We start from the raw sequence: 25,075 nt of genomic DNA on the forward strand, positions 1-25,075 counted from the left end.
TGTTGAGACATTCAGATGGTAGAGTCAGAATTTGGCGTAAACAGAATGAGAACATGGATCCATCATGCCTTGTTACCACTGTGCAGGCTGGTGGTGGTGGTGTAATGGTGTGGGGGATGTTTTCTTGGCACACTTTAGGCCCCTTAGTGCCAATTGGGCATCGTTTAAATGCCACGGCCTACCTGAGCATTGTCTCTGACCATGTCCATCCCTTTATGGCCACCATGTACCCATCCTCTGATGGCTACTTCCAGCAGGATAATGCACCATGTCACAAAGCTCGAATCATTTCAAATTGGTTTCTTGAACATGTGACACTGTACTAAAATGGCCCCCACAGTCACCAGATCTCAACCCAATAGAGCATCTTTGGGATGTGGTGGAACGGGAGCTTCGTGCCCTGGATGTGCATCCCACAAATCTCCATCAACTGCAAGATGCTATCCTATCAATATGGGCCAACATTTCTAAAGAATGCTTTCAGCACCTTGTTGAATCAAGGCCACGTAGAATTAAGGCAGTTCTGAAGGCGAAAGGGGGTCAAACACAGTATTAGTATGGTGTCTACAATCCCTTGAATTCGGACATGTTTCAGCTGCGATTTCATGTTTGAGGAGATGTGACGTCAGGCAGCAAGCAATACAACTGATTGGCTGACTAGATTCCTGGATAGTATTCACACAGTATTAAAACAGTGTCAAAACAATTTGCAGACAAAGCATGGCGATCCACAAATACACTGTGATCCGCAAACAGAGATTTGAATTTATACACACATCTTGAAATAGTGGTTTAAAAATACAATTTGACTGTGTTGGCAAATTGTGAAGAATGCATTTGTAGAAATTGCAATTGGTGAAACTGTGAAACAGTAGTTTCAAAATTCTGTAAACTCATTCATTCATTCAAATTCTTGTTTTCAAGTACAAGTCACTGATTTCTATTTGTGGATTATGATGTGTTTGTGGATTTTGAATCTATTTGTAGATTGTGTTTTGTATTTGCAAATTGTACTATATATTTGTGACCCAATTTGTGTATTTATAATGTTATTGGCATCAATTTACCCCCAGAGTTCCAGCTCTTCTGTCTAACTTCTTCTTTCATCAGCGCATCTATCTTCACTCAGTGGGTCACACAGCATCAGTTTGAGACAAACGACTTAATAACTACTACTGTGAGCTTTTCAGAACAGCTCAGAGCAGATTTCTGTGTGTGTGTTGACATTTGAGATGTTTCTAGCCTGTGAGAAAACCTGTGATGGATGTGGAGATACACCCACACATTGCACAGGATTATGGTCTCATTTTCCACACTGACAGAGGTGTAACAGAGGTATTCACATAGCCTCTGGATTAATTCCTAAACAAAGAAACAGGCAAAGGAATGAAGAACAACAAAAAAACTCTTATTTCATTTGTTGGAGCACAAAGGAGCACACATCCCCACTCTCTTATTTTGCAGCTATGGGGACAGAGTGGAACATTTCCGAGTGCTGGAGGGAGGCGGTCAGTACTACATCTGGGACGAGTCGTTTTGCTCCCTGAACCGGTTGGTGGATTTCTACAAAACTCACAGCATCGCCGTGGAGAAAGTGGTCTACCTCAGGGACCCTCCCTCATCCCCTAGCCTGCTGCCCCAACATGGACGTAACCCTTATCCCAACCCTTATAAAAGCAGCTCTCAGGAGTCCCTCCCCTCAGTCCGCCTCTACTCTAACCCCTCTCACCCAGAAAGAGAGTCCTCCCTGCATCTACCTGAACCAGTTTTGTGGGTATGACAAATCATGAAGCACCATAAACAGCTTGTACTTCTGTTTAACACACCTGTTTGTCTGATGACATGGCTTTGCTTTCTGCCTTTGAGTAGAAACCTCGTCTGGCCCAGGCCCTCTGTGACTACGCCCCCCCTCAGACCGCTCACCTCCACTTCCTGCGTGGTGACCTCATCGACCTGCTGGACTGCTCGAGCTCACTGACCTGGAGAGGGCGCTGTCGAGGCAGAGTTGGAATCTTTCCGCCAGAATACGTCCAACCGCTGTACCGCTGACACCATATCAAACTTAACACCTCCCGGACCTTGGCTGTACCACTGACGCTTGTCTGTCAGGCTGTAGTGACTTTACCTTACTTATCCAAAACTAGCGATGAAACAATTAGTCCAATAATTGGTTAGCCTGAAAGCCTGAAAACTACAAGCTTTGGGGCCATATGTGAAAACTGTGTTTTCTGCCAAAGTTAGTACAGGTTTCGTTGCTTCACATGAGAGATTTCTACATTTGTGTTTTTCTCTGTGCTTCTCTCACTGGTTCAAAGCGGGCAGGGAATCAATCTGGAAAAAGTGATGTCACATACCTGCACCAATCAGGATTTAGTAACATTCAAATCTGCATCTGATGACAGTTATTGGGTTGTTTGGTCACTGTCAGTCAAATCTAATCAAACCAAACCAAACCAAACCGTCCTGTTTGATTTTTGAGGGTTAAACTCTAAATAATACCTGAAGTTTAAAAAAAAAAAAACTTTCAATCTTGCATAAGTAGTCATTAATAATTAATGTAACTACAACAGCTTTAGGTCAGTGTGTTTGAAGGTATTTTGTGGCTCCACATACCTGAATCTTCAATTTGCAGAGTTGCATGGTGGATAATGTAGGAGCCAGTACGAGGAAGAAGAATACATGGAATAACAACATCTCCGGTTCTGGAGGAATGATTTTGATTTTGACTGTCAGACAGTGTTAAAGGAGGGCAATGCTAAATTGGTGCAGTACTCTTTTAAGTTTTCTGAGACTTTAATAATTTAAGTCTGTTCAAGTATCAAGCAAAAATGCCAAATATTGGCTGGTTCCCGCTGCTGAAATTTAAGGATTTTTTGTTTTTCTCTTTCTTATATCATTATTTTGAACTGTTTCATATTTTCTGACATTTCACAGAGTACTCAGTACATTAAAAATAACCTGATAGATTAATCGATAATGAAAATGTTGCTGCAGCCCCAAATTGAACCTTTGCAGCCCGTCTTCTGAGCCCTAATGTCCTCCTTCCACCAATAGTTTGTATTGAAATTATTTAAGGTAAATTTAACTTTATATTCGTTCTGTTTTACCATCTTGTCTGTGCCCCTTCCTCTTCAGTAAATATCACTAAACTGTATGGGGACAAAATAAAGAGTGATATGATGTGATAGTTATAAATACTCTAACCTGTGTTAATTTGTGGACAAACACTTATGACTTTGATGCACATATCTTTAAATTTATTTGAGATATCACAAGAAAAAAAACATTTGATGGAGAAGCTGTCAAGGTATTTAGTATTTTGACTGACATCAGACACATTCAGGTACTTCTCAATACTTCTGCATAAATCTCACCAATAAAAAAAATGTGTCAAATGCACAGGAACATTATATTTTAACAGAGTTTCTCAACCTTGGGGTTGATGCCCTTTGTGGGGATCTGTTGTTAAGCATTAATTGATCAGTGGTCAATTTCAATACTGATAAACTGTCTGATATATTTGTGATAATTAAAAAGACATATAAAAGTTTTCATTATTTCTATATAATTTTGATGCATTTTGAGCTCCAATTGCATTCCTGATACAAAACACAAACGTGTGCCATATTTAAATTTACAAGACAATTTATGTCATGAGAATTTGGGTCAGTCATGGACCAGGAAAAACTAAGAGATTCTGATTTATATTAATAAATGAGCTACACAGCAGGAAAGAACACTAGAACAATAACTGAAGGCTCATTAAACCTTGATTGACAGACATAAGGCCATAAACATTACTATATATAGTTACCATTAAGCATATAGACTCTAAAGGAAATGGGATTATGCAAGTCGCATACAACCTAAACCACATAAAAGTATTCTCACTATATAATCTATAATCTTAATATATATTTTTTAAGCTTGAGATGCCCTTTTATAACCTGCACATTCATGTTAGCTTGTTACAAGCCACAAGCTTCATTATAATTTGTATAATACCCATCTAAAACTTTAAAACAAGGTTACAACAAGAAGAAAATGTTTTATGAACAAACCAATAGCCTACAGTGGGGCAATAGTAAACCAATAACATCAAAGCACATCTGTAGAAATACTGTATGCCTATACTGCATTTGTGGAGGTATTGGCTCTCTCTTTCAAATGTGATTGTTTTACAGCACCTGAAGCTACATCTGCATGATACAGTACATTTGCATGATTTTGAAGGATTCATGTAAAATCAGTATAAAAATCACAGTTTGTTACCCCACCTTCTTGGATCAGGAGAAATCAGTGGCTGTTTGGCAGGCAGGCAGAGTTTCTAGTTCATATTGGAGCAATTGGCAGGTGTTCAGCAGGAGGGTGAGGCAGGATGTTAAATCGTATCCTCTACTCAGGCAAAGTATGCATAGAGAAAAATGTTAACGCAGACCAGCAGAATCGCATTGACACAGCAGAACCTGGACCAGAACGGACTCTCTCTGAGAGTGGGAACTCGGGGAGCTGGAGCCTGCTGTGAGCGTCGTGTTGCTGAGATACACAATCCTGTCCTCTGACCACATGTCCCCTGCTGTGTTGGCTCAGAGCCTGCACCATCACACACACAACAGACACAGGAAGTTACTCAAACAGTAACTACAGCAGCATCTGTGTGCAGATGACTGTTTATCACATGATCGCTGGTTTTATTCCAAGTGGCGTTAATATTCAGACTCTTACCCTGGGAGCTACGGTGGCTGACAGAGGACACTTTCTGTAGAGGAATTTCTCTTGGTGGCTCTTCAGTCAGTGTCCACCAGGTCAGGTTACACACCTAGGAGAGGAGGAAATAGGAATGTAACTAAATTTTGTCTGTATGTCTGTACGGTAAATTTGAAGCTGGAGATATTAGCCTGTTAGCTTAGCACAAAGACTGGGAAAAGGGGAAGCAGCTAGTCTGGCAATTTTAGAGGAATCAGAATCCACATACAGCACCTCCAAAGCTAAATACAATGTATAAATGAGATATAACATGTTAATCATTGAATTTCAGAGGTCCTGGTAGGTGGACATTTGGACAGAGCCAGGCTACCTGCTTTAGTCTTTATGCTAAGCTAAGCTGCTGAGTACAATGTATTTAACATACAGACATGAGAGTATCAATCTCTTCTCCTAACTCTCAGCAAGACACCAAATAAGTGTATTTCCCAAAATTTTTAACATATGCATTAATGATAATAATAATAATAATAATAATCTTTATTTGTAGAGCACTTTTCAAAAACAAGTTACAAAGTGCTTTAACAAGTGTAAAGACAATAATACCCACCAGACAATAATACAAAAACAATACAAGTTAAAGGAATGAAAAACATTGAAAAGACTAAAATACACGTTTAAGATAAATATAAAATGAGTAAAATACAATAAAATTAAAGGGATAAAATAAAGTCAAATAAGATCGGGAAAGGCTCTCCTATAAAAGTATGTTTTAAGAAGGGACTTAAAAGAGTTCACTGACTCAGCCGACCTGATTTCCTCGGGCAGGCTGTTCCAGAGCCTCGGGGCCCTGACAGCAAACGCTCTGTCCCCTTTAGTTTTCCCCTTTAGTTTTCATATACTGTATTTATTCATTTCCAGGGTGGAGGGGAAGTTTCTCACTCTTTTTGCAAGGCAGTAAGGTCAATCTGAAGTGTAAATTGTGTAATATTGTTCAGTTTTAGCTCTATGTATGATTCCATTTTAATTTAAATACTATTTAATCTTAGATAACATACAGCATAGATCATATTTTTATGCAACAGAATTCACCTAAATCACCTTTATGCTACTGTAGATTTGCATTTTAATGGATATAAAGTACTGACGCACATTGTAATAAATTGTCTGTGTGTACTAGGGAGGTTACGGATGAATGTGGAGATTGGGTATTTGACAGTTTGGTGTCGGTATACATGTGAGGTTCAACAAATTTGCAAACACAATTATGACTAATACTTTTGAAAAGTTCATACACAGGCCAGAGTAATGTCGGATGGGACAAATGGGTCACCGGCTTCAATGAGACTTGAATTATGAAGCATTTAGTATGTCTTTCTATTGTGTGCAAGAATATTTTTACTGTACAGAAAGGTTTTGCTCTGTGGTTGATTGTTGATCTTGTGGATTTAGACAGGCATTGCTTCTTTGACTGTCTTGTAACCAACCTTCAGATAATGCCTGTTCCTTTACTTTACAGGTGTATCAACAGCAAAACCCTTACATAAGCTTACTTCCCTAATGGTTTTGCTATTAACTGTATCTGTGTACACACCTGTTCGTGACTGGGTGGCGGTGTGAGCAGCGATACTATTGTAACCACGATAGCAGTGAGCCCACAGAGCAGAATGGCGAAATGGAGGTAGTGGACACTGCGCAGCACTGCAGGTGCTGAGTCCAAAACTCCACATCTGGCAGGCGGGAAGGCAAACTCCAGCACCATCCTACACACACCCACCACCAAACCCACCATGAGGCCCCAGAACGCACCCTAAATACACACAAACACACATATTAACATACAGGTTACATTACATGCCTTCCTGATTTGATATGCTGAACTTCCTGGTGCTTATAGTATAAGTAGAATTCCTGGCGCAGCCCTGGTTCACACTTCGATGTGTTTGATTGTGTCGATGATTCTCACACTCTCACTTTTCACCATGATAATCTGTCACTTCTCACTTATGTGCAGTGACATAAATAACGCTTTGTCTCCTTCTCCTTTCAACCTTCAGCAAAGAATGTGATCCGTGCAGTTCGACAATAATCACCTTGTCACAGCACACAAAGCAAACATCCACATCCCTACATCTACTTTACTTCTTATTTTACTTATTTTTCTATTTCTTTTTCTTGCTGATGTGAAAGTACTACATGTGAGAAAAAAAACATTTAAGCTAACAGTTATTATTGTTGTTACGTTGCCAACTGTTGTGGAATGGCCTGTTTTTCTGGTTTTAGTTCATTTAAATCTTAAAACACTAAAACGTGAAAATCATCATAATACTAGATGTAATATGCTGGATACAGTGACACTACATGTTCCCATACAAATAGGTCTCTACTGTTTGTTGTCTTTAGTGTCAGACTATAGTCGTGTCACACATCCTGTGCTGTAATGTTCCCATACAAATAGGTCTCTACTGTTTGTTGTCTTTAGTGTCAGACTATAGTCGTGTCACACATCCTGTGCTGTAATGTTTGCCCTTTGACCCCATGAGTCAAGACTATTAAGATTTTTAAAGTGATGTTCTCACTTTGTTTATATGAACAAATAAAAGCTCACACGCATTGAACTTTCTCAATAACTTTCAATAAGTATAAAGTGAAATAGTAACATCCAAATAAAATTAATGGCTGTGACATTTTATAACAACTCCAGTTAGCATGGGTTTGGTCTTTTTTAAATATGAATGTTTTTAGATATCTGCATTACTTGTAAGCATCAATCACATTGACTATAATTTATTGTGTAGTAACTTATGCTGTTGAAACGAGGCTAAAGAGGCTACAGCCATCGTTGCAGCTCTCTCAGGCTGTTCTACGTCACAGCGGTGTTTTGATCAGCATGCTAACATGCTGACGTTTAGTAGGTGTAATGTTTACCACGCTCATCTTCTTATTTTTGTTTGTTAGCATGCTAATATTTGATAATCGGCACTATTCAAAGTACATTTGATGCTGTACTTTACTTGTATTTTGGTAAAGTACTGGACAATTTTGACCTGACCTGACAAGTTTGAGTTTGAGAAGAGACATCTTTTAACTTCCAATCACCATTTCAGTGTTTCCTAGACCTATTGTCGACCCATGTTGTAACCGTATGCCGGGTTCATTGTAAACAAATTATATGTAAACAAAAATAGACTCTTTGTAGCTTCATTCAGAGTTAGAAAAAAGATCATATTTGCATTAAAAAAAGGGGGAAACCCTTTCATTCTGAAAAACCTCTTTATCTTAGTAGTTAAACATCATGTCAGCAGGGAGCAGACACACCCAGGACTTGCTCTATTAAAACAGGGACTGAATCTTGACAATCCAGTGGACTGGTACACGTGCGTGTACGGCAGTATTTTACCCTACTCTGTAATCTTAAGCTTTTAATAATCACGCTTTCTCACACTTGAACTGTTATCAGCCAGAAACAATCACTTTCACTTGTTCAAGTGAAAGAGCAACACGTTCTTGCTGTTTCCTACAGAGGAAATAATAAACAATACACTTCATAAAATGAGTAATGCATGCACACATGGACTCTACTCTGAGCAGTGAGGGATGTTGGCAGCTCCATTCCATGTGAGTTTAATAAAACTGTACATCCGTACAATGTATGAAAAAGGACACTCCTGAATGTTCCGATATGATGATCTTGCGTAAATTTTTAATAAAGTTTGGAATATGTTTGCATCAAGACTTTTCTAATGTATGTTTGCTGCGTGTGTCGAAAAAGTAATATCTTGTGTCTCAGAAGTAGTCCCAAAAGTGTTTGTGGTATGAGATTGAATTCTGTTTCTTGTCATTATTAAATACTGATGTGCTTGTATGCTTCTGACTGTAATTACTGCTGTGATGATTAGTTGATTTATGGATCCACTGGCAGAAATTAATAATTGATTGTCAAATTCTCTCGTTGTTTATCAAGCAAAAATCCCAAACATTTGCTAGTTGCAGCTTCACAAATGTAAAGTTTTGCTGCATGTATCTTATTTTATATCTGTGTGAAATGGAATATATTTGGGACTATTGATCAGACAAAATGAGCAATTAGAAGGCATCCTGTTGGACTGTGGGCAATTTTTCACTATTTTATGAACAAAACAATTGATAAATCATTGAAAAAAATTAAAATAACTGTTAGTTGCAGCCTTAATTATATTATATGGACCCTTAGCGGACTTGCATGTGTGTTACCTGCTCGTTAGTCCTAGTCCAGAAGACAGCCAGAGTGAAAACGGCAGTGACAGGCGGAGCGAGGTAGCTCGTCACTGACTGGATGTAAACATACAGCTGGCCACTATTGGCCGACTGTAGGATGGGGATCCACACCACACTCACCACCACCAAGATCACGGTCACGATCCTGGAACAAACATGCACAGTACATCGTTTTTACTTTCTCTGTACACATGCTTCCCTTTTTTTATTGATCCTGGTTTTAAAAGTTCACCCTCCACTAGCATGATCAAAGTGCATGATTGGCTGGCACCTTCCAAGGTCTAAAGTGTTGCTCATGGACACTAAAGCAGGACAGATATTCTCTGACTGCTGCGCCCCATGAATACCTGCCGACAAGAAGCAGCTCTCGCTCTGAGGCTCGTGTGCGATGTTTCTTCCAGATGTCCATAGTGAAGAGTGTGGAGCTGCTGTTAAAGATGGAGGTCAGCGATGACATCAGAGCAGCCATCATCACCGCTATCATAAGTCCCCGTAAACCTGTAATACACAAACAGATGAACAAATGCATGCAGGTAAAAAAAATCTTATCAAAGCATTTGACACATTTAGAATAAAATATTTGAAAAATATTTGAAATGAGAGCAGTATTCTCACCGCTTGGCATGAGTTCAATGACCAGTTTGGGAAAGGCAATGTTGGAGCATCCCACCTCAGCTCCACACACTCGCACACACTCTTCTGGATCCACACATCCTACAGAGTCTGAAATGTGAAGACAGAGTCGCAGGTCACACGGGGTGGAGGACCTAACAAAATACTCTACTTGTGCATAATTCAATTCAATTTATAGTACCAGTTCATAACAGAAGTTCTTGCGTCTCATTGTTTTTCCCCCCAGGACATGAGATTTGTAATGAGAATGAATCAAATTCATCCTCATCACTGCTCCATGTAGTTTATTTCTGTTTACCTTTTTATGATTGTTTTACTCGTTTTATTGACTGCTATGTAGCAGAAGGAAGTTTCACACAGAATTTCGTTTTACAACCACCTTGTAAAATAACAATGAAAATGACCTTGAAACCTTGAATGCAGAGCAGCTCTAGACGATACTGTTTATAATATCCATTACAGAGACCCAACAATTGAATTAATGTTCCTTTGCTCTAATTTCTGCTTATGAAGAAGTAAAGGAGTTGAAGAAAGATTCAACAAAGTAGCTATTTTTAACTTCTGAGCAAATTATGATCCTTACTGTTAACCTTGTCTATATTTTTGGCATGATGCATATATTTTTGTACTATTTGCACTCTCTCCTACTTTGTACTGCAACTGCTGCACAAAAATTTCTCTCGGGATAAATAAAGATTTATCTCATCTTAAAAGATCATATTTTTAACAGTAATGTTAGACTTAACTACCTTATTTTGGATTTACAAACGTAACCTGTACATGCACAATTACACAAAATTCATGTTATCTGTTAGCAGAAACTTGAAATTACTGTTATCAATAACTTAACCCCTTTTTTCTCTCACACAGTGAGCAAACATGTGCATGTACATAAACCAATGTTCGTGCACAACTATGAACACTTGAAATACTATGATATCACCTTGCTCTTTTTTGTATTTTGTTAAACTATCTGTTAGGTCAGAGGTTTTCCCCTCAGACAAAGCCTAGTTTACTAGTTTTTTTTTTCTCGATCAACTCCTGGATTACTATGGGATCATGAGTATGTGATTTGATCCCATAGACACTCAACAACTGAGATAGTCTAATATTGTTGTTTGTCTACACCAAATATATATATATATATATATATATATATATATATATATATATATATATATATATATAAAAAGACATTTATTAGTTACTGACTCTGCAAAAGTGGGAAAAACTAAAATTCCCTCTCTCTTTAACCAAATCACAAACATTAAGGCTATGTGATCTCTCCTTTTGATAACTAATTTAATAATAATTGTAATATATCCCCTGAAACAGTTTGGAGAACCCCTGTGGAAGCCCACCTCCCAATTTGTAAACCTCTGTGTTAGGTGATAAAAAAGTGGGCTCATAGCAAAGTTAATCTGTTTGGTGCATTTGTCTAGCTAACCCTAACCTGACCTCATAATCTTAAAATATATTAACTAGGTTACAATAACGATAGGCTGCAGTAGACCTTACAGTGACACATCATTAACCAGCATCACATGATTCGCAATAAGTTTGGTATCAGCAATGCATTAGATAAATAGGACACTGGCCCAAATAACATTCTCCTCTTTAATATGCATTTCCTTTAAATTGTTCTTTTTTAATCAGTATTAAACTACACTAATAATTCCACAACCATTTTATACGTTAAGAAGTATAGTCATTATGGCAAAAACACAATAAAGTCGGTAAAACAGAGTTCGTCATTGCACTGTTAGATTCCTGTCCTTAAGTTCAGACAGGAGGAGGGTGGAGTTAATGTCTCTCTTTCCTAACCAACTACCGGACACTCCGCCTTTCTGCCCCCGGTAACAGAGCTTCCGTTCCCGCATTCCAGGGTCAGACACTCACCGGCTACTCCACACACCGGACCTCGATGAACTTTCTGTCTGGAAGGTGGAGGCGGAACATAAGAAAAAATAAGAAAACATAAACCTGACCGGCTCGGACCCAGGGAAAGTTGAGACTCGCGCGCGTGACGACTTGTTGCCTTTCGGGGAACGCAACAGTTGGCATTTTTTTGTGTGTGTTTTGAGCAGCTGCGAGGCGTCGCGGTCAGACTTCAGCAAAAAAGAGAACAGGAGGAAAAGTGACTCGTCAGCACCAACAACTGAGTCACACACAGTTTCAACACATTCATATGGGGATTAATGACTTCTCTCTCTATCTCAAGTACGTGTTCCGCTTCGGCTTGACTCACTGGCAGTCACACGGATACAGTCATACACCCAGACAGCTGCCTGCCTCCGTGTCTGCAGGGCCCCGAGGCTGGAGCAGCTGAACCGGGCCGCTGCTGGCACTGGGCAGGTGAAAGGCGTGGCGTTGGGTGGGGGTGCTTTGTGTGAAGAACACCTGAGGGAGGGAGGGTGTGTAACCTGATGTGTGGGCTGACTGCAGCACACTGGATGTGTTGAGGAACTGTTCTAGCGGTTTATGCCCCTCAGATTCTAATCTTTCCCAACCGGACGGATCTGTTTACCGCCTCACGGGCCCAAATCACGCGGACATATTATGGGCCGTAATGAAAGATCGCACTTCTTCGAGGTTTGACCCTTCAGATCAAAGAGTGGAAACTGGGTCAGGGTTGTTTCAGTACTTAACTATTTAGTGACCGGTGGATCTGTCGGTCATGGCGTTGTCTCAGATCCAATGTTTGGACGATCACCACGTCAACTGGCGCGTGAGCGAGAGCAAACCAGAGTTTTTCTACAGTGAGGACCAACGGCTGGCGGTCGAGGCTCTTATCTCCAAGGGCCGCGATGCATTCACGGACTACATCCGGAAGAATGGCATCCGGGAGTTCCTTTCGGAACCGGAGCTGGCGCGGATTGAACACATAGCGGAGGCCTACCGGCCTGGGCACGAACACCACCAGAAGCCAGAGACGCCAGGACCGGGGAACACCACCCCGGGGTTCTGGGAAGAAGGGGGAGACGGCGAGGTGTCGCTCGAGTACTGGCCTGACCGATCTGAGGCCTCAGTGGCGGTGCTTGATCTCGGGTGGCCCGAGGCAAGTTCATACCGAGGGGTCACGCGCGTTACCGTGCACACCCAACCTCCAGCCGACGGCCACACGCACATCAAAGAGGTGGTGCGCAAGAGCATTGCATCAGCACAGAAGGTAATCAGTGAAGAAGATGTTGGTAGTGGTGATGATGGTCTTATAATAAGCAATGAAGTTCAGGGGATCTCCATCAGATCAAACAGAAAATAACAAGCTTTCTGTCTGTAACTTTTTTGAAATTTGTAAGTGTTGACATTGTGTCAAAAAGGCATTCAACTCTTCAGCATTCTTTAAAGATAACATGTTTTTGCATAGCCTGTTATAAGTGTTTATATTTGGTTGTCCCATTTTATGTACATGTGGTGGACAAATGCATTTTAGTGTAGAATCACATAAAAAAAAATCACAATATAGAGGCTCACAAAATGAGTCAACACATGAACAACCCCCACAGTAATGGTCACAACAAAAACTGATGTGAGGTTGCCTATTTATAACAGTACTACCGAATGCACCTCAATACATTATGGTTTTAATGCTTCTCTGGTTGCTCGTTGTAAAATGCAGGTCACTGTCACAAACAACACCACAAACCACAAAGCAGCGCTTGTCTGACACAGTAAAGAAAAGAGCTTTACAAGCTTCACACGGGTATCACAGGGCTATTGTGTTTAGAGCTAAAATGATTAGATGATTGGCTGATTGACAGGAGATTTTTCAAAAACTATTTTGATAATTGTTTCTGTCACTTTCTGGTTCCAGCTGCTCTAATGTCAGGTTTTTACAGTTTTCTCTGTGATTAAATGATAGTAAACTGCACGTCTTTGGGTTTTGGACTGTTGGTCGTACAAAACAAGGAATTAAAGATGTGAATCTGGGTTTTAAGAAATTATAATGGGCATATTTCACTTTTCTCTGACACGATTGATTAATTAATCATGACTACAATGAGCAGATTAATTCATAATGAAAATAACAGTTAGTTGCAGCCCTAATGTTATTTTCAACCCCCTCCTAGTTCAGTATCAGTGCTGTTTTATGTTTAAATCACTGACAGATTAAGAATGATTGTTTTGATCAGAGGTTTGTAGTAGTTGTACACTAGGCTAACTCATATCTACCAAAAACAATCTGACATGATCTTTTTTGGACTGAATTTAATCCAGGCTTTCTCTAATTTCTATCGGTGTAAAGTTGTAAAGATTTATTTTATTTGGGCCATTTACATAATTTCATTCTCATTATTTACCTCTGTGTTGTCTTAAGAACCTTCTTCCTTTTCACTTCTTCTGTCACATGTGCCACACTCGCATGCACACAGCAAGGTTTTAATGACACAAGTCTGATCTTGGTACGCTAGCGGTAAAGAATGCTCTCACGTCAGTGTTCAAGGTACAGGCCAACATCACCTTCACCTCTCGCATTCATAAATGTGGGCACATGCACATATATTTAGTCTAGGTTTGTCCCAAAGCAACAAAGGACTTAAAGTAAAGTATGTACTAATATTTATTACAACTTATCTTTCTTTTTATTTCTACTTTTTCTAACTTTTTTTATAGCATTGACAGGAACGTGTTTCATTTTACACAATGACAATAAAGTGAATTTGAAATCTAAAAATAACCTCAAGGTTTACTAACCAGCATTTTCCAGAGCTATTTTCTTGTTCAGCGTATTCACTTTAGTTGTGCAGTTTTAAGATTGAGACTGGGTCAGGTGAAGAGTGAATAGACAGCACTGTGTGAAGAGTACCATGCTGTGTTACTAGTAATGATGTGTTGTTGAACCCACAGAATGCACTGTCCAGCCACTTTACACTCTGCAAAGCACTCTTTGTTCCCAGCAATCTCTTTATTGGAACATCTATGTTCAGAACAGTTAGAATATTCCTTGTCTTTGAGGGTTTAATTTGTGTTTTAGATGCAGTTCTCATAAGTGCCCAGCTTCCTATGAGAATGTAATGGATGTGATATTGTTGATAAAAGCAGCTTAAACTGAACCCACCCTCATACAACAGGAAATACTAACACCATTTGTGGTTTCTTCTGTGTGTGTGTGTGTGTGTGTGTGTGTGTGTGTGTGTGTGTGTGCATAGGCGATAGCCGTGGTCATGGATGTGTTTACAGATGTGGATATCTTTCGAGACCTGCTGGATGCAGCCTACAAACGCAAAGTTCCTGTATACATAATCATTGACTCTGCGGCAGTCCCCTGCTTTCTTTCCATGTGTGGCAGAGCTGATATGCACCGTGGACACCTAAAAGTATGTATTCACATACCCAGATGATGTTTTGATAAGCCTGGTGATGAGCTAGTTGGATAGATGGATACTTTTGATAAGTATATAATAGATATTTAAGCTCCTGTTCCAACATGTCGAATAAAATGTTTTTGTTAAAGACACATTTCTCAATACGTACATTATACAAGGGACATATTTAGCAGTAGGGCACATGTTAAACTTAGGTGTAACAGGTTTTTGCCTGCAGGCCTTGATAAGGCGCATGCACCAGCCAGTTCGCCACAGGCTGAATGTCTTTGTTATTCTTTGCCTCTCGGAGCTGAACTGGTCCAGGCAGTAACAGAAAAGACTTTCTAAATATTTTGGACTGGAGGCCAAAAACACACTAAGCACATTCCCGTCTGTGCTGCAGGCAATTAGATAAACCACACACGCTACTTTCTGTAACATGTTTCTCTTTCATTTCTCCTTCTTCCTTCCTCTAAAGCGCCAGACCTCCCCCTCTTTCAGCTTATTCCTTATCTTCCATCTGTGCTCTTCTTATGAGCATTTATGACTCCAATGCTTTGTGTCTCCTGTGAGATTTCACACAGAACATTTACGAGGCAACACACAGCCAGGAACCACACCCTTATCACAGGCCCAAAGACGAATACCGCAGGGTGTGTCGTACAAGCATGCACTTACGTAGATGCAGTCCATGCTCTAACCTGTAGGGCCAACACGAGGTTATGGTGGTACTGGTAATAATAGAGAATAACTATTCTTAAGCAACAAGAAAACTCATTCTTTTCCTTCCACCCATCATCGTCATCTTTATTTCCCCTTTGTTCACTAAAATCCTTCCTCCCACCAACACTAAATCTCCAAGAACCTCTCTTTACATAGCATTAACTGTGTGTGTGTGTGTGTGTGTGTGTGTGTGTGTGTGTGTGTGTGTGTGTGTAGAATCTGCGTGTACGTTGCTGTGGAGGCGTGGAGTTCTACACCCGGTCGGCACAGAAGGTGCACGGATCACTGAGCCAGAAGTTCCTCCTGATAGATGGAGACAGAGCCATCTCTGGTTCATACAGGTGAGTAGTGTACTACCCAGTATGTTGTGAGTGTGCATGAACACAGTGAATTTTTTGTGTATTGTTTATTGGTGTATTTAATGCTGCTCTAATTATTATTTTTATATTAACAAGGATTAAATAATTAAATAACCATGTGACACGTAAATGGGGTAGTACTAAGAGACGCAGCCACAGAAAATAATTATCGGACTCTGCAGTTCCCCTTCACTCCACAGAGCATTTTGGTATCTTTCAGCTCATTGTTTTGGTTTTCTGGCCCACAACTTCAATTCTATGCTTCAGTCCAGTCTAATAGTGCTCATCCAGTCTCATTATTATTATTTTTTTTTGCTAACAAGCTCTAAATACCCACTGTACACTACCTACTTAGCACCAAACAGCAGATAGACACAGTTAGAAGCAGATAGAAACTTGGTCAGATAGTCTTAATCACAACTCTAATTGAATGCTGATGTCTGCTGGATTTGTAAACAGGCAACTGTTAGCTAACTTGTTCGCCACAACAACCCAACAAGATGATATGTCAGTATTTAGTTAACTGTTTTTTTCACTGCTCCAAAGTGGCCAAAAATGTCAATGAAACCTCCCAGTGGTAGCATCAAAAAATACATTTGGCAGCAATGTATGCCAATATAGCCCCCCACCGGTCCTGAAACAGTGAGATGAAAAGGCTGAAAGCAGCACAGTAAAATAATTTGAAATATGCCATAATCACATACAAATTACATGAAGTGTCCAGCCAGGGTTAGCCACTTTTGGCCCCTGTGCATGCTGCAACAGTGACTGAAGCATTGTTGCTTTGCTGCAGAGCAGACATACTGGGAGAGAGAGAGACTGAGGCAGACTGACGTGTTTGCAGCAGAGGTACGTTAGGTCTGTGAGTGTGAAGAGAACTAAAGGAGGCGGATTCAGTAAGTGAGTGACACTTAAATAAGGTGGAGAATGAAGTATAATTAAAACGGTGAAATAACAAACAAGATAAGTTACTACAAATGGTTAAAAACATGCTGTTAGGAGTTCTTCCTAACAGTACCGGGATATGAATTTTTGGTCTATATCGCCCAGCCCTAGTACAAATGTTTGGTGTAATAATTAAATTATATATTGGGGTTTCTCAGAAGGAGTTGTGACATAGAAGAAAGCGTTTCGATGGGGCAGACATTCACTGAGACAGATTTTGTAGAATGTCTTTTTGAAATCTGTGCTCAATAGGGGAGCCACTGCTGTGAATTTATGTTTCCATGTCTGTGTTATTCCAGCTTCACCTGGTCCTCATCTCGTTTGGACCGAAACCTCATCACTGTGATCACCGGACAGGCAGTGGAGACCTTCGATCTGCAGTTTTGTGAGCTTTACTTCATGTCCAGAAGTGTGTCTCTCAGCAAGGTTCCCATGGTAGATGAACCAATTCCTGACCCGATCCCTCAGGCGGCTCCTGTTCCGGTGTCAGCTGCTATTGCTAGGAAGCTTATCAATCCCAAATATGCCCTTGTTGCCGCAGGAAACCACATAAGTCCCACTTCTTCCGACCAAAACTCCAGCAACAAGAACTCAAACCTCCAGAATCCAACTGGGCTAAAAATAATGAAGGGACGTCTAAAGGGGGTTATCGTAGAGCCACCCATACATCCAGGATTAGCCTGTCTGGAGAAGGCATACCTGATATCGTACCTTCCCACCTGGCCAGAGCCAGACCCACCAAGCGACGTGATTGGCTTTATCAATATCAGGGATGAAAAGCGAGCCAATCAGGTTCACTTACAGAGGTCGGAGAGGTTTGAGGTCAGCCAGGCTATACGCTTTAGCTCACCACTGACACTACCAGCAAAGACTGAGGAACTGGATGTAGGTCGGGATGCAAACGCTGCAGGTAAAGCAGAAAATCCTTCTGGGAATACAAGTACAGAAGCCTCTACTCTTGTGAGTCCAACCAGCAAACAGCTCAGAGAGGAAACTCCGAATAAAGACCAAACTGATGAAACAGATACCATAGGGCCCCCTCAGCAGCCAAATACACCTTTAATACAAAACACACACAAACTAAATTCACACACTCATACACCACCCCCCACTGTTACTGTCACTTCACAGCCAACAGACGATGCTAAACAAACTCCAGAGACTGCATCACCTGCAGCACCTCCTGTTCCTAAACGCCGCACACTGCAGTTAGTCATAGACCCCACCCCCTCAGAGCAGCCTGGCCAGCCACAGGTCACTCTGATGAAAATGGGCCAATTGGAAAATCTGGATGCCTTAACCAAAAAGAGAACCCAGGAGAAGCTGATGCCAGGCCGTGGCCGCATAATATCAAAGGACGACGTCGGGGATTCTGGCAGCAACGGTGACGGCAGCCAAGACAGCACCAAGGTCATGTGTGACCGTGCAGCCGCTGATAATCCTTCAAGCACTTCTACCGCATCAGAAGAGGAGTTTTATGATTGTTCCACGCCAGAGCCAAGAGACCCATTGACCAACGGAGTGACGACGGGGTCAGGTCGTGGGCATCGCCAAGGAGACGGGGTCAACATGATGGCCCGCCTCTCCCAGAGCATGCTGGATCTGCGGGTGCCCACCCAGTCAGAAGACAGCACTGCCCTTATCCGCCAATCACAGCAGCTCCGCAGACAAGCACACCCATCACCGCATAGGCACATAGGACAGGTGAGCAGCCAGTAGAAATTATGTCAATGTTTCTTTGGTGTTAAAACAATTACTCAGGTAATCAATTGAAAGACATTTCATGGCCAGAAATTAATATTTTAAGTAATTTATCAAGCAAAAATGCCATCTTTCTGTTCATTCCATGTTTTCAAATGTGAGGGTTTACTTTTTTCTTTTTTCTCTCGGACTAAATGATTAAGTGGCTAGTTAAATTGAAATAATCATTCATTGATAATGAATAGAATTGTCATTTGTAGAGGTGAAATGATTAGTTGATTTATTGATTGACAGAAAATTCACTAATTTAATAATTAGTAGGATTTTTTAAAAGTAATTAAGCAAGTTTGAGCTTCTCAATGGTAAGAACATGCTTTTTTTCTCTATTTTATATCATTGTAAATTGAATATATTTTGATTTTGGACTGTTTGTTGGACAGAATAAGTACAATGAAGACAATGCTGTGGTTTTTAGGAAAATCTGATGGTGTTTATTATTTTCTCACATTGAAATGATTTAGTTGTAGCTCTAGATAACACTGAAAAATAGATGCTGATTTAATGCTTGTCTAAATCTTTTAAATCTTTTTTAATGTTTCATGAGTAATCACTGACAAAAACAAGTGTCGATGTTCCCAGGAGTATTGTTTGCCATGAGCAAATTGGCATCACAGTTCAGTGATAGTCCAGAGTTACGGGAAAGACACAGACGCTCCCTCACACATAGAAATTCTACAAAAATGGGTGTGTTTCACCAGCAGTGTCAAAACAAGCCACTACCTGCTTAAAGTAAACCTGTAATTCCTTTTTCCTAATTAAATTGTGTGTGTTTGTGTGTGTGACTGTCCGCCCACATGTGGTTGCACGCACCTGGATAGAGAGCTCGGCTTATCATGCCAGGGAGGATGATGAAGATAAAAGGCAGCATCTTCAGATAGGCCGCCAGGATTGATGCTCCTTTCACATGACTCATGTTCTTAGCAGACAGGGACCGTTGTACAATTACCTACACACGCAGAAACGCAATAACAATAATTGTACTGACCTTATTTATATAGCACTTTTCAAAAGAAATAAAACCAAGAAATATAATATAATAAAATATACATCGATAAGATTAGAGTGCAATTTAACAGATGAAATGAACAACTGTGGTAAAAGCCCATAAAAACAATTTAGGAAAATGCTATTCTAAAATAATGTGTTTTTAGGAGTTGTCAAATTTCAGTGCTGTGCAAGTAAAGAAGAATGAATTATGGAAAATCCATGGCGATCAAAATTAAGATTTAACCAAAATTTGAATTTCATGCATTGTGTAAATAAACTACAATGATACAAACATATTTGTGGTCATAGCCCTGCAGCATACAAACATTGATGAATTGACTGAAAACATTTTCCACAATTTTCACAAGCCCACATAGCATTAATTATGCTTTCATACAGAAAGGGGAAGATTGTTAGCTTAGCTCGCTAACATTGGTGCTGATTCCTATAGACCTATATATATTCCTATTGTCAAATGTCACACAGGCATTTCTGCTATGAAGCTTAATGTTTGAAGAACCTAACCGAAAGAGTCTGACTCCATGATTATAACTTCTGACTTCTGATATTTGAAGGAAGTTTTGATTAGAAGAAAGGCAGACTTGTAGTGTGCTCAGCCTTGTGGGATCATTTATATCAAGTAGATCTAGGAATCATCTGCATAAAAATGGAAACTGATATGATGCTTTAGAAATATTTGAGGAAGAGAATAGTTATGGACCAAGGATTAATCCCTGAGGTACTCCATGTGTGAAATAATTAGTGGAGGATTTACTGACTATTTGCTTCCTCTCTGTGTCTAGCTGTTCCAGACCTCAAAATCTCCAGGTCGTGATGCGCGTCTGAGTGGAGCTAAAGTAGTCATTGCCAAACCGGGAAGTTTTCACCGTCCCACCCGAGCATCTGGCCCTGTGATTGGAGGACACCGTTACTGGCATGGTCAAATGCTGCACCCTGAATCGGCCCATCTTGGTGTGGAGACACGCTCCGGGCGGTCGCCACGACGCCACAGCCCAGGTTACAGAAAGACGGATCACATCTCACCACAGCCGCCTGCCAACCCTTCAGGGTTACTTGGAGTATCTTTCTCAAAACTGAGCAATTTAAAACACTTAAAGAACCGTGGCGGAGCGTCACCGAAGAAAGCGTCTCAAAATAACAAGGCTGTTAGATAGAACTGTAGTATTGGTACACAAGGATGTTGTTGAGGCCAGACTTCCTGCTAAGAAATTGTTGACTCTTTAGTGTGGAATCTTCTCTCTCTTTAGCATGCATTCCCTGTTTTTAAACCCTGAGGCTCAACATAAAATAACTATTTAATAGGGATTTTTTTGTCTGTGTCAACAAGGACTGGTAGTTTAATTTAATGATGTGTTTTGAGAGGTGTTGTCTATAAATGAAACCAAGAGTTTAGAATTTTAGCAAAGCGCATACTGATATCTGGGAGGAAATAAACTGATATATCAGCTGACATTTGCATGTTTACAAACATATGCATAAGCACACACTTGCATGGATCTCTTCAATATGTTTATGTTTATCAAAGACTTGTGCTAAGATTTCTACGAGAGGCAGAGTATTTTGTAGGTGATAACCAGTCTTAACAGACACCCTGTCATCTTTGGTCAGCTGTGAGAAGTCTTCTCTGCCAAATCAGTCACTTCAGTATTGTAAACAATCAACAATTGTAAACAATTACCTCAACTGCTTTTCTTATTTGTATTATGTACTGTAAAGTTTTTCCATATCCAACCTACACAGGCAGGATCAGCCGATTCTGTCTCCCCACATGTACAAGTCAGGCTCTATTGTTGATACCACTGGGATTGGTTACTTGTGGTGTGAGGGTGGAGTTAATGTGTTGATTACTTTCACATGTTTGGCAGATGTACTGGATTACCTATATGCCATTTTACTGATGTGGGACCAAAGGGGATGTAGTAAATAAAAAGACAGCTTGTTGGAAATAATCCAGAACAGTTTGATGATTGTGTATGTGTACAGTGAGGTATTTTTGAGTATGTCTGCTTTTCCCTCGTAGACTGCACAAAAGTATAATTGTAGCTTTTAGTTTTCTCGAGGAATTTTTGAGCCTGGGGTTTGGGTTTGGCGCAAAATCATTATCAGGGCAACCGGGTGGCGCTTGACTTTTTTTTTTTTTTTTTTTTAGTTGCTGAGATTTGTGGAAGCAGCTGCATTAGTAGAATGAAGTTGAATTTTGGATGTGCTCACTTTCTGTTTAATTCATTTATTTCTGTTTAATTTAAATATGCTAGTCTAGTTGTCTGTTTATTGGTGATGATATTTCTGTGTGCCCAGATTTCCCCAGAATTAATTTAGTTGATCAAAAACTACTAAAAGCACTCAAAATAAGGTAGCTTTTGTATCATAAATGGACAAATAAGTTTAAAAATGCCACCATAATGCATATTAGAAGATGTCAACACCCCTATGGTGTGAAAAAATGCATTGAATTAAATTATTTGATTTATTTAAGAAGTTAGGAATTTCCACACTTCACTTCAGTAAGAGTGCTTTTTTTGCAAGCCTCTAGTGGCAATTAGAGGATCTGGATTATATGCCACATCTGCAGCAGTTGAGGTTTCTGCTTGTTTTGTGTATATAAATGTACCTGGTCGGAGCACCAATACCAGGTGGCCAGTATGGTGAGCCCCAGAGTCATGCCGGGCCAGGGCAGGTCTCCAGTGACGGCGTCTCTGAAGAGGTGCATGGCGTCCTGACGTGGCAGGTGGCAGGTACTGTTGGGAATGATCTTTTTGGGCACTGCCATGCTATACACATGCTCCAGTTTGCTGTAGCCGCCAATCTTTTTGAAAGCTGTGGACCGGGAACGCACAACTCTAACTATACAATTGCTAAAGTAACTGCAGTTGTGTTTGTTTATAAAGTATGACAATTGTACAAACCAGTGATCGTTAGGATGATTGCTCCTATGATCATGACAAATGTCTGTAGAGTGTCGGTGTAGATGACAGCAGCAAGACCACCTGAAAGAAGGTGAGTGTGTGTTATAGGAATCTTTAAAGATGAGCTGACAACACTCCCAACGTGAAACGGGAAATTAGTGATTTGTGTACCTGCAATAGTGTAGAAGGCAGTGACCACCAGCATGAGGACAGTGGACAGGTAGAGGTTCCACCCCAGACACACCTGGACAAACAAGGCTCCAGAGTACAGATCAGTCTGGTGACAGAAAAACAACATATCTGTCAACAATGCCAGCAAAGATTAAATCTCAAATCAGAGGATGTTGCTAAATGGCTGAAAGCCAAAGCATCCAAATGTGATGTGTTAAGTTGCTTATTTGTGCATGTGTGTGACGTTGTCATACTGATATCTTTGTGAAGACGGACAACAGCAGTGAGAGGACAGCCAGGTACGTTCTGATCCTCTCTCCCCCGAAACGACGGCCCAGGTACTCCGGCATTGTCACGATCTGAAAACACACATTTCCACATCTTCAACACACCACAGCTACACAGAAGAGGCAAACTTGAAAAGCTCCGGATGGTCTCCGGAGCTCAATATGATCTGCCAATTAGCCGCTGGTGACTGTGACTGTGGTTTGATTTGTTCACACTTACTGTTTTTAAAAGAATTACATAGGCTTACCAACAGAGAAATAAATTATGCAAGTAATGTATGTTCTTTGTTATTAGATGACAGTTGTATGTGGTGTTAACACCCTGCTGGGGAATTTTCAAGTATGGGAGGAGAACGTCTCTTGGCACCTAAATGTACTTACTGAACCAGCCTTAACAAGCAGACACTCACCCGATGTGTGTGTTTGTGTGTGTGTGCCAACTAACCCCTGAGGAGATGTAGACAGGAACAAATACCCAGGCCAGAGCCAGCAACACATAGGTGGCCTGAAAGGAGACAGAAAGGTTTGACCAGATTGTCCACAACAGTCCCCTCAGGAGGGGAAATCACTCAGGCTGAGGTAAATATTTTATCTTTTTAGGTGCTCTGATAGGTCATGTGCTAGCCTTTGTACTGTGGCTATGGACTGACTCATGGATTGTACACCGCTTGATGCAACTAGATGGCATTAAAATGTTCTGCTGCTGCCCCCTGTGGTAGGTTGCCTGCAACAGCTGTTGGAGGAAGTGAAAACACAAATACACAATTGGTCTAGACAGCCATGTTCATGCGCTTATGCCAATTGTTTTCATCTCAGATACAAAAGGGAAATTAGTTATTGTAGCTGCATGTTGTTTTTTCTTATACAAATAGTTTGTGCACACCACAAAAGAAATAACATGTTGATGGATTAGCAGGCTAGCTCTGCTTCATTCCAGACTACAATGTCTTAAGTTACTATTAATAGATAAATTAGAATAGCATAATGTTTTATTGAATGGATGGATGTGTGCATGATGTGTGTCTACTCACATTCCATTCAAAGCCAGCAACAGCGATGCCTCCAGCAGCTCCAGTGCCAGCCAGACCAATAAACAAACCTGAGCCTTCTGAACTGGCAAAGAGAGACGATCCAATCTGTGCACACCAGTGATGGAATTAAAAGTACCAATACATCAATGCACAAGTCTGTTACAAGTAAAAGTCCTACATTCATGATTGAACTTAAATAATAGCAGTAAAATATACTTAAAGTATCAAAAGTAAAAATACTTGTTCTGTAGAAAAATGTACAATATATTAAATATTACATTGTTGTTATTACTGATGCATAAGCAGCATGTTTGTCATGTAGCTGGTTGACATGTAGCTAGTTTTAGCTACTTCACTTAGAGTGAGGTAGTTTAGTCCAGTGGTTCCCAACCTAGGAGTCGGGTCCCCTTCAAAGGGTCAGAAGATAAATCTAAGAGGTCATGAGAAAATAAATGGGACAGGAAATAAGAAAAAAAAAATTCTGATATACAAATTTGTAGGACTTTTAAATCTTAACTCTTTGCGCCTCGAAAAGTTATTTAAATTAAATCACGTGAAAAGGTTAGAGGGGAAGTCACACTTTGGTGGAACAGCTGACAACTCAGACACTGCTTTTTTGTAAGGGGTCACAAGCCAAAAAGCTTGGAAACTAATCCAATCTTCGACTACATTGTATACTGTACTTTATAAGCTTAATCTGACAAGAAACTAGCAGATAACTATAATGGAGTAATAAGTACAACATTTCCCTCTGAACTGTTGTGGAGTATTTTTGCTAATTCTGCCAAACATAGTGCACCAACTATGTTTGTCTTTGAACCTGCTGCCAGGCTGCCAAATATCAGTATCACTCTTTTACAATCATATCCAAGCTTGTAGATGTTTATATAACAAAGATTATAAAAATGAATTTAAATTCATCCAGTTAAAGATAAAAAACACATACCATCTGCACAAGAATTGGAAACTTCTCTTTGGCCTTTA

At 40.3% G+C, this 25,075-nt stretch overlaps 3 protein-coding genes across 6 annotated transcripts in view; 2 read left to right on the forward strand and 1 right to left on the reverse strand.

Annotated features, from left to right (window-relative positions):
• Nucleotides 1-2,049, forward strand: part of LOC123970269 (GRB2-related adapter protein-like) — a 5,411-nt gene extending 3,362 nt beyond the window's left edge. Inside the window, exons 4-5 of the mRNA XM_046048259.1 lie at nt 1,465-1,629; nt 1,869-2,049. Coding sequence (XP_045904215.1) covers nt 1,465-1,629; nt 1,869-2,049 — 346 coding nt within the window. The remainder of the gene's footprint in view (nt 1-1,464; nt 1,630-1,868) is intronic.
• A 1,191-nt stretch (nt 2,050-3,240) lies between these two features.
• slc5a10 (solute carrier family 5 member 10) overlaps nt 3,241-25,075 on the reverse strand; it is a 22,940-nt gene continuing 1,105 nt past the window's right edge. Inside the window, exons 3-14 of one of the 4 annotated variants that reach the window (XM_046048241.1) lie at nt 23,506-23,565; nt 23,028-23,132; nt 22,774-22,879; nt 22,603-22,683; nt 22,308-22,513; nt 19,499-19,634; nt 9,577-9,684; nt 9,309-9,459; nt 8,938-9,106; nt 6,299-6,514; nt 4,757-4,819; nt 3,241-4,519 (exon numbers count right to left, since the gene is read on the reverse strand). In XM_046048241.1, coding sequence (XP_045904197.1) covers nt 4,400-4,519; nt 4,757-4,819; nt 6,299-6,514; nt 8,938-9,106; nt 9,309-9,459; nt 9,577-9,684; nt 19,499-19,634; nt 22,308-22,513; nt 22,603-22,683; nt 22,774-22,879; nt 23,028-23,132; nt 23,506-23,565 — 1,521 coding nt within the window. In that variant the 3' untranslated portion in view covers nt 3,241-4,399. Of the gene's footprint in view, nt 4,594-4,725; nt 4,820-6,298; nt 6,515-8,937; nt 9,107-9,308; nt 9,460-9,576; nt 9,685-19,498; nt 19,635-22,307; nt 22,514-22,602; nt 22,684-22,773; nt 22,880-23,027; nt 23,133-23,505; nt 23,566-25,075 lie in introns of all 4 variants that reach the window. The other 3 variants (XM_046048243.1, XM_046048242.1, XM_046048244.1) reach the window with 3 other exon arrangements.
• Nucleotides 11,414-21,645, forward strand: LOC123970231 (protein FAM83G). The gene is made up of 5 exons (XM_046048183.1): nt 11,414-12,763; nt 14,745-14,912; nt 15,840-15,964; nt 17,227-18,631; nt 20,479-21,645. The coding sequence occupies exons 1-5, from the start codon at nt 12,272-12,274 to the stop codon at nt 20,848-20,850; spliced, it is 2,562 nt and encodes an 853-aa protein (XP_045904139.1). The 5' UTR covers nt 11,414-12,271; the 3' UTR covers nt 20,851-21,645.

The sequence above is a fragment of the Micropterus dolomieu genome, linkage group LG04, assembly GCF_021292245.1.
Source record: "Micropterus dolomieu isolate WLL.071019.BEF.003 ecotype Adirondacks linkage group LG04, ASM2129224v1, whole genome shotgun sequence".
NCBI lineage: Eukaryota > Metazoa > Chordata > Actinopteri > Centrarchiformes > Centrarchidae > Micropterus > Micropterus dolomieu.

Coding starts and splice junctions, on each gene's coding strand:
- LOC123970231 (XM_046048183.1), top strand. CDS start 12,272: ATGGCGTTGTCTCAGATCCAATGTTTGGACGATCACCACGTCAACTGG. Junction 14,913..15,839: donor TGCACCGTGGACACCTAAAA/GTATGTATTCAC, acceptor GTGTGTGTGTAG/AATCTGCGTGTACGTTGCTG. Junction 15,965..17,226: donor GCCATCTCTGGTTCATACAG/GTGAGTAGTGTA, acceptor GTGTTATTCCAG/CTTCACCTGGTCCTCATCTC.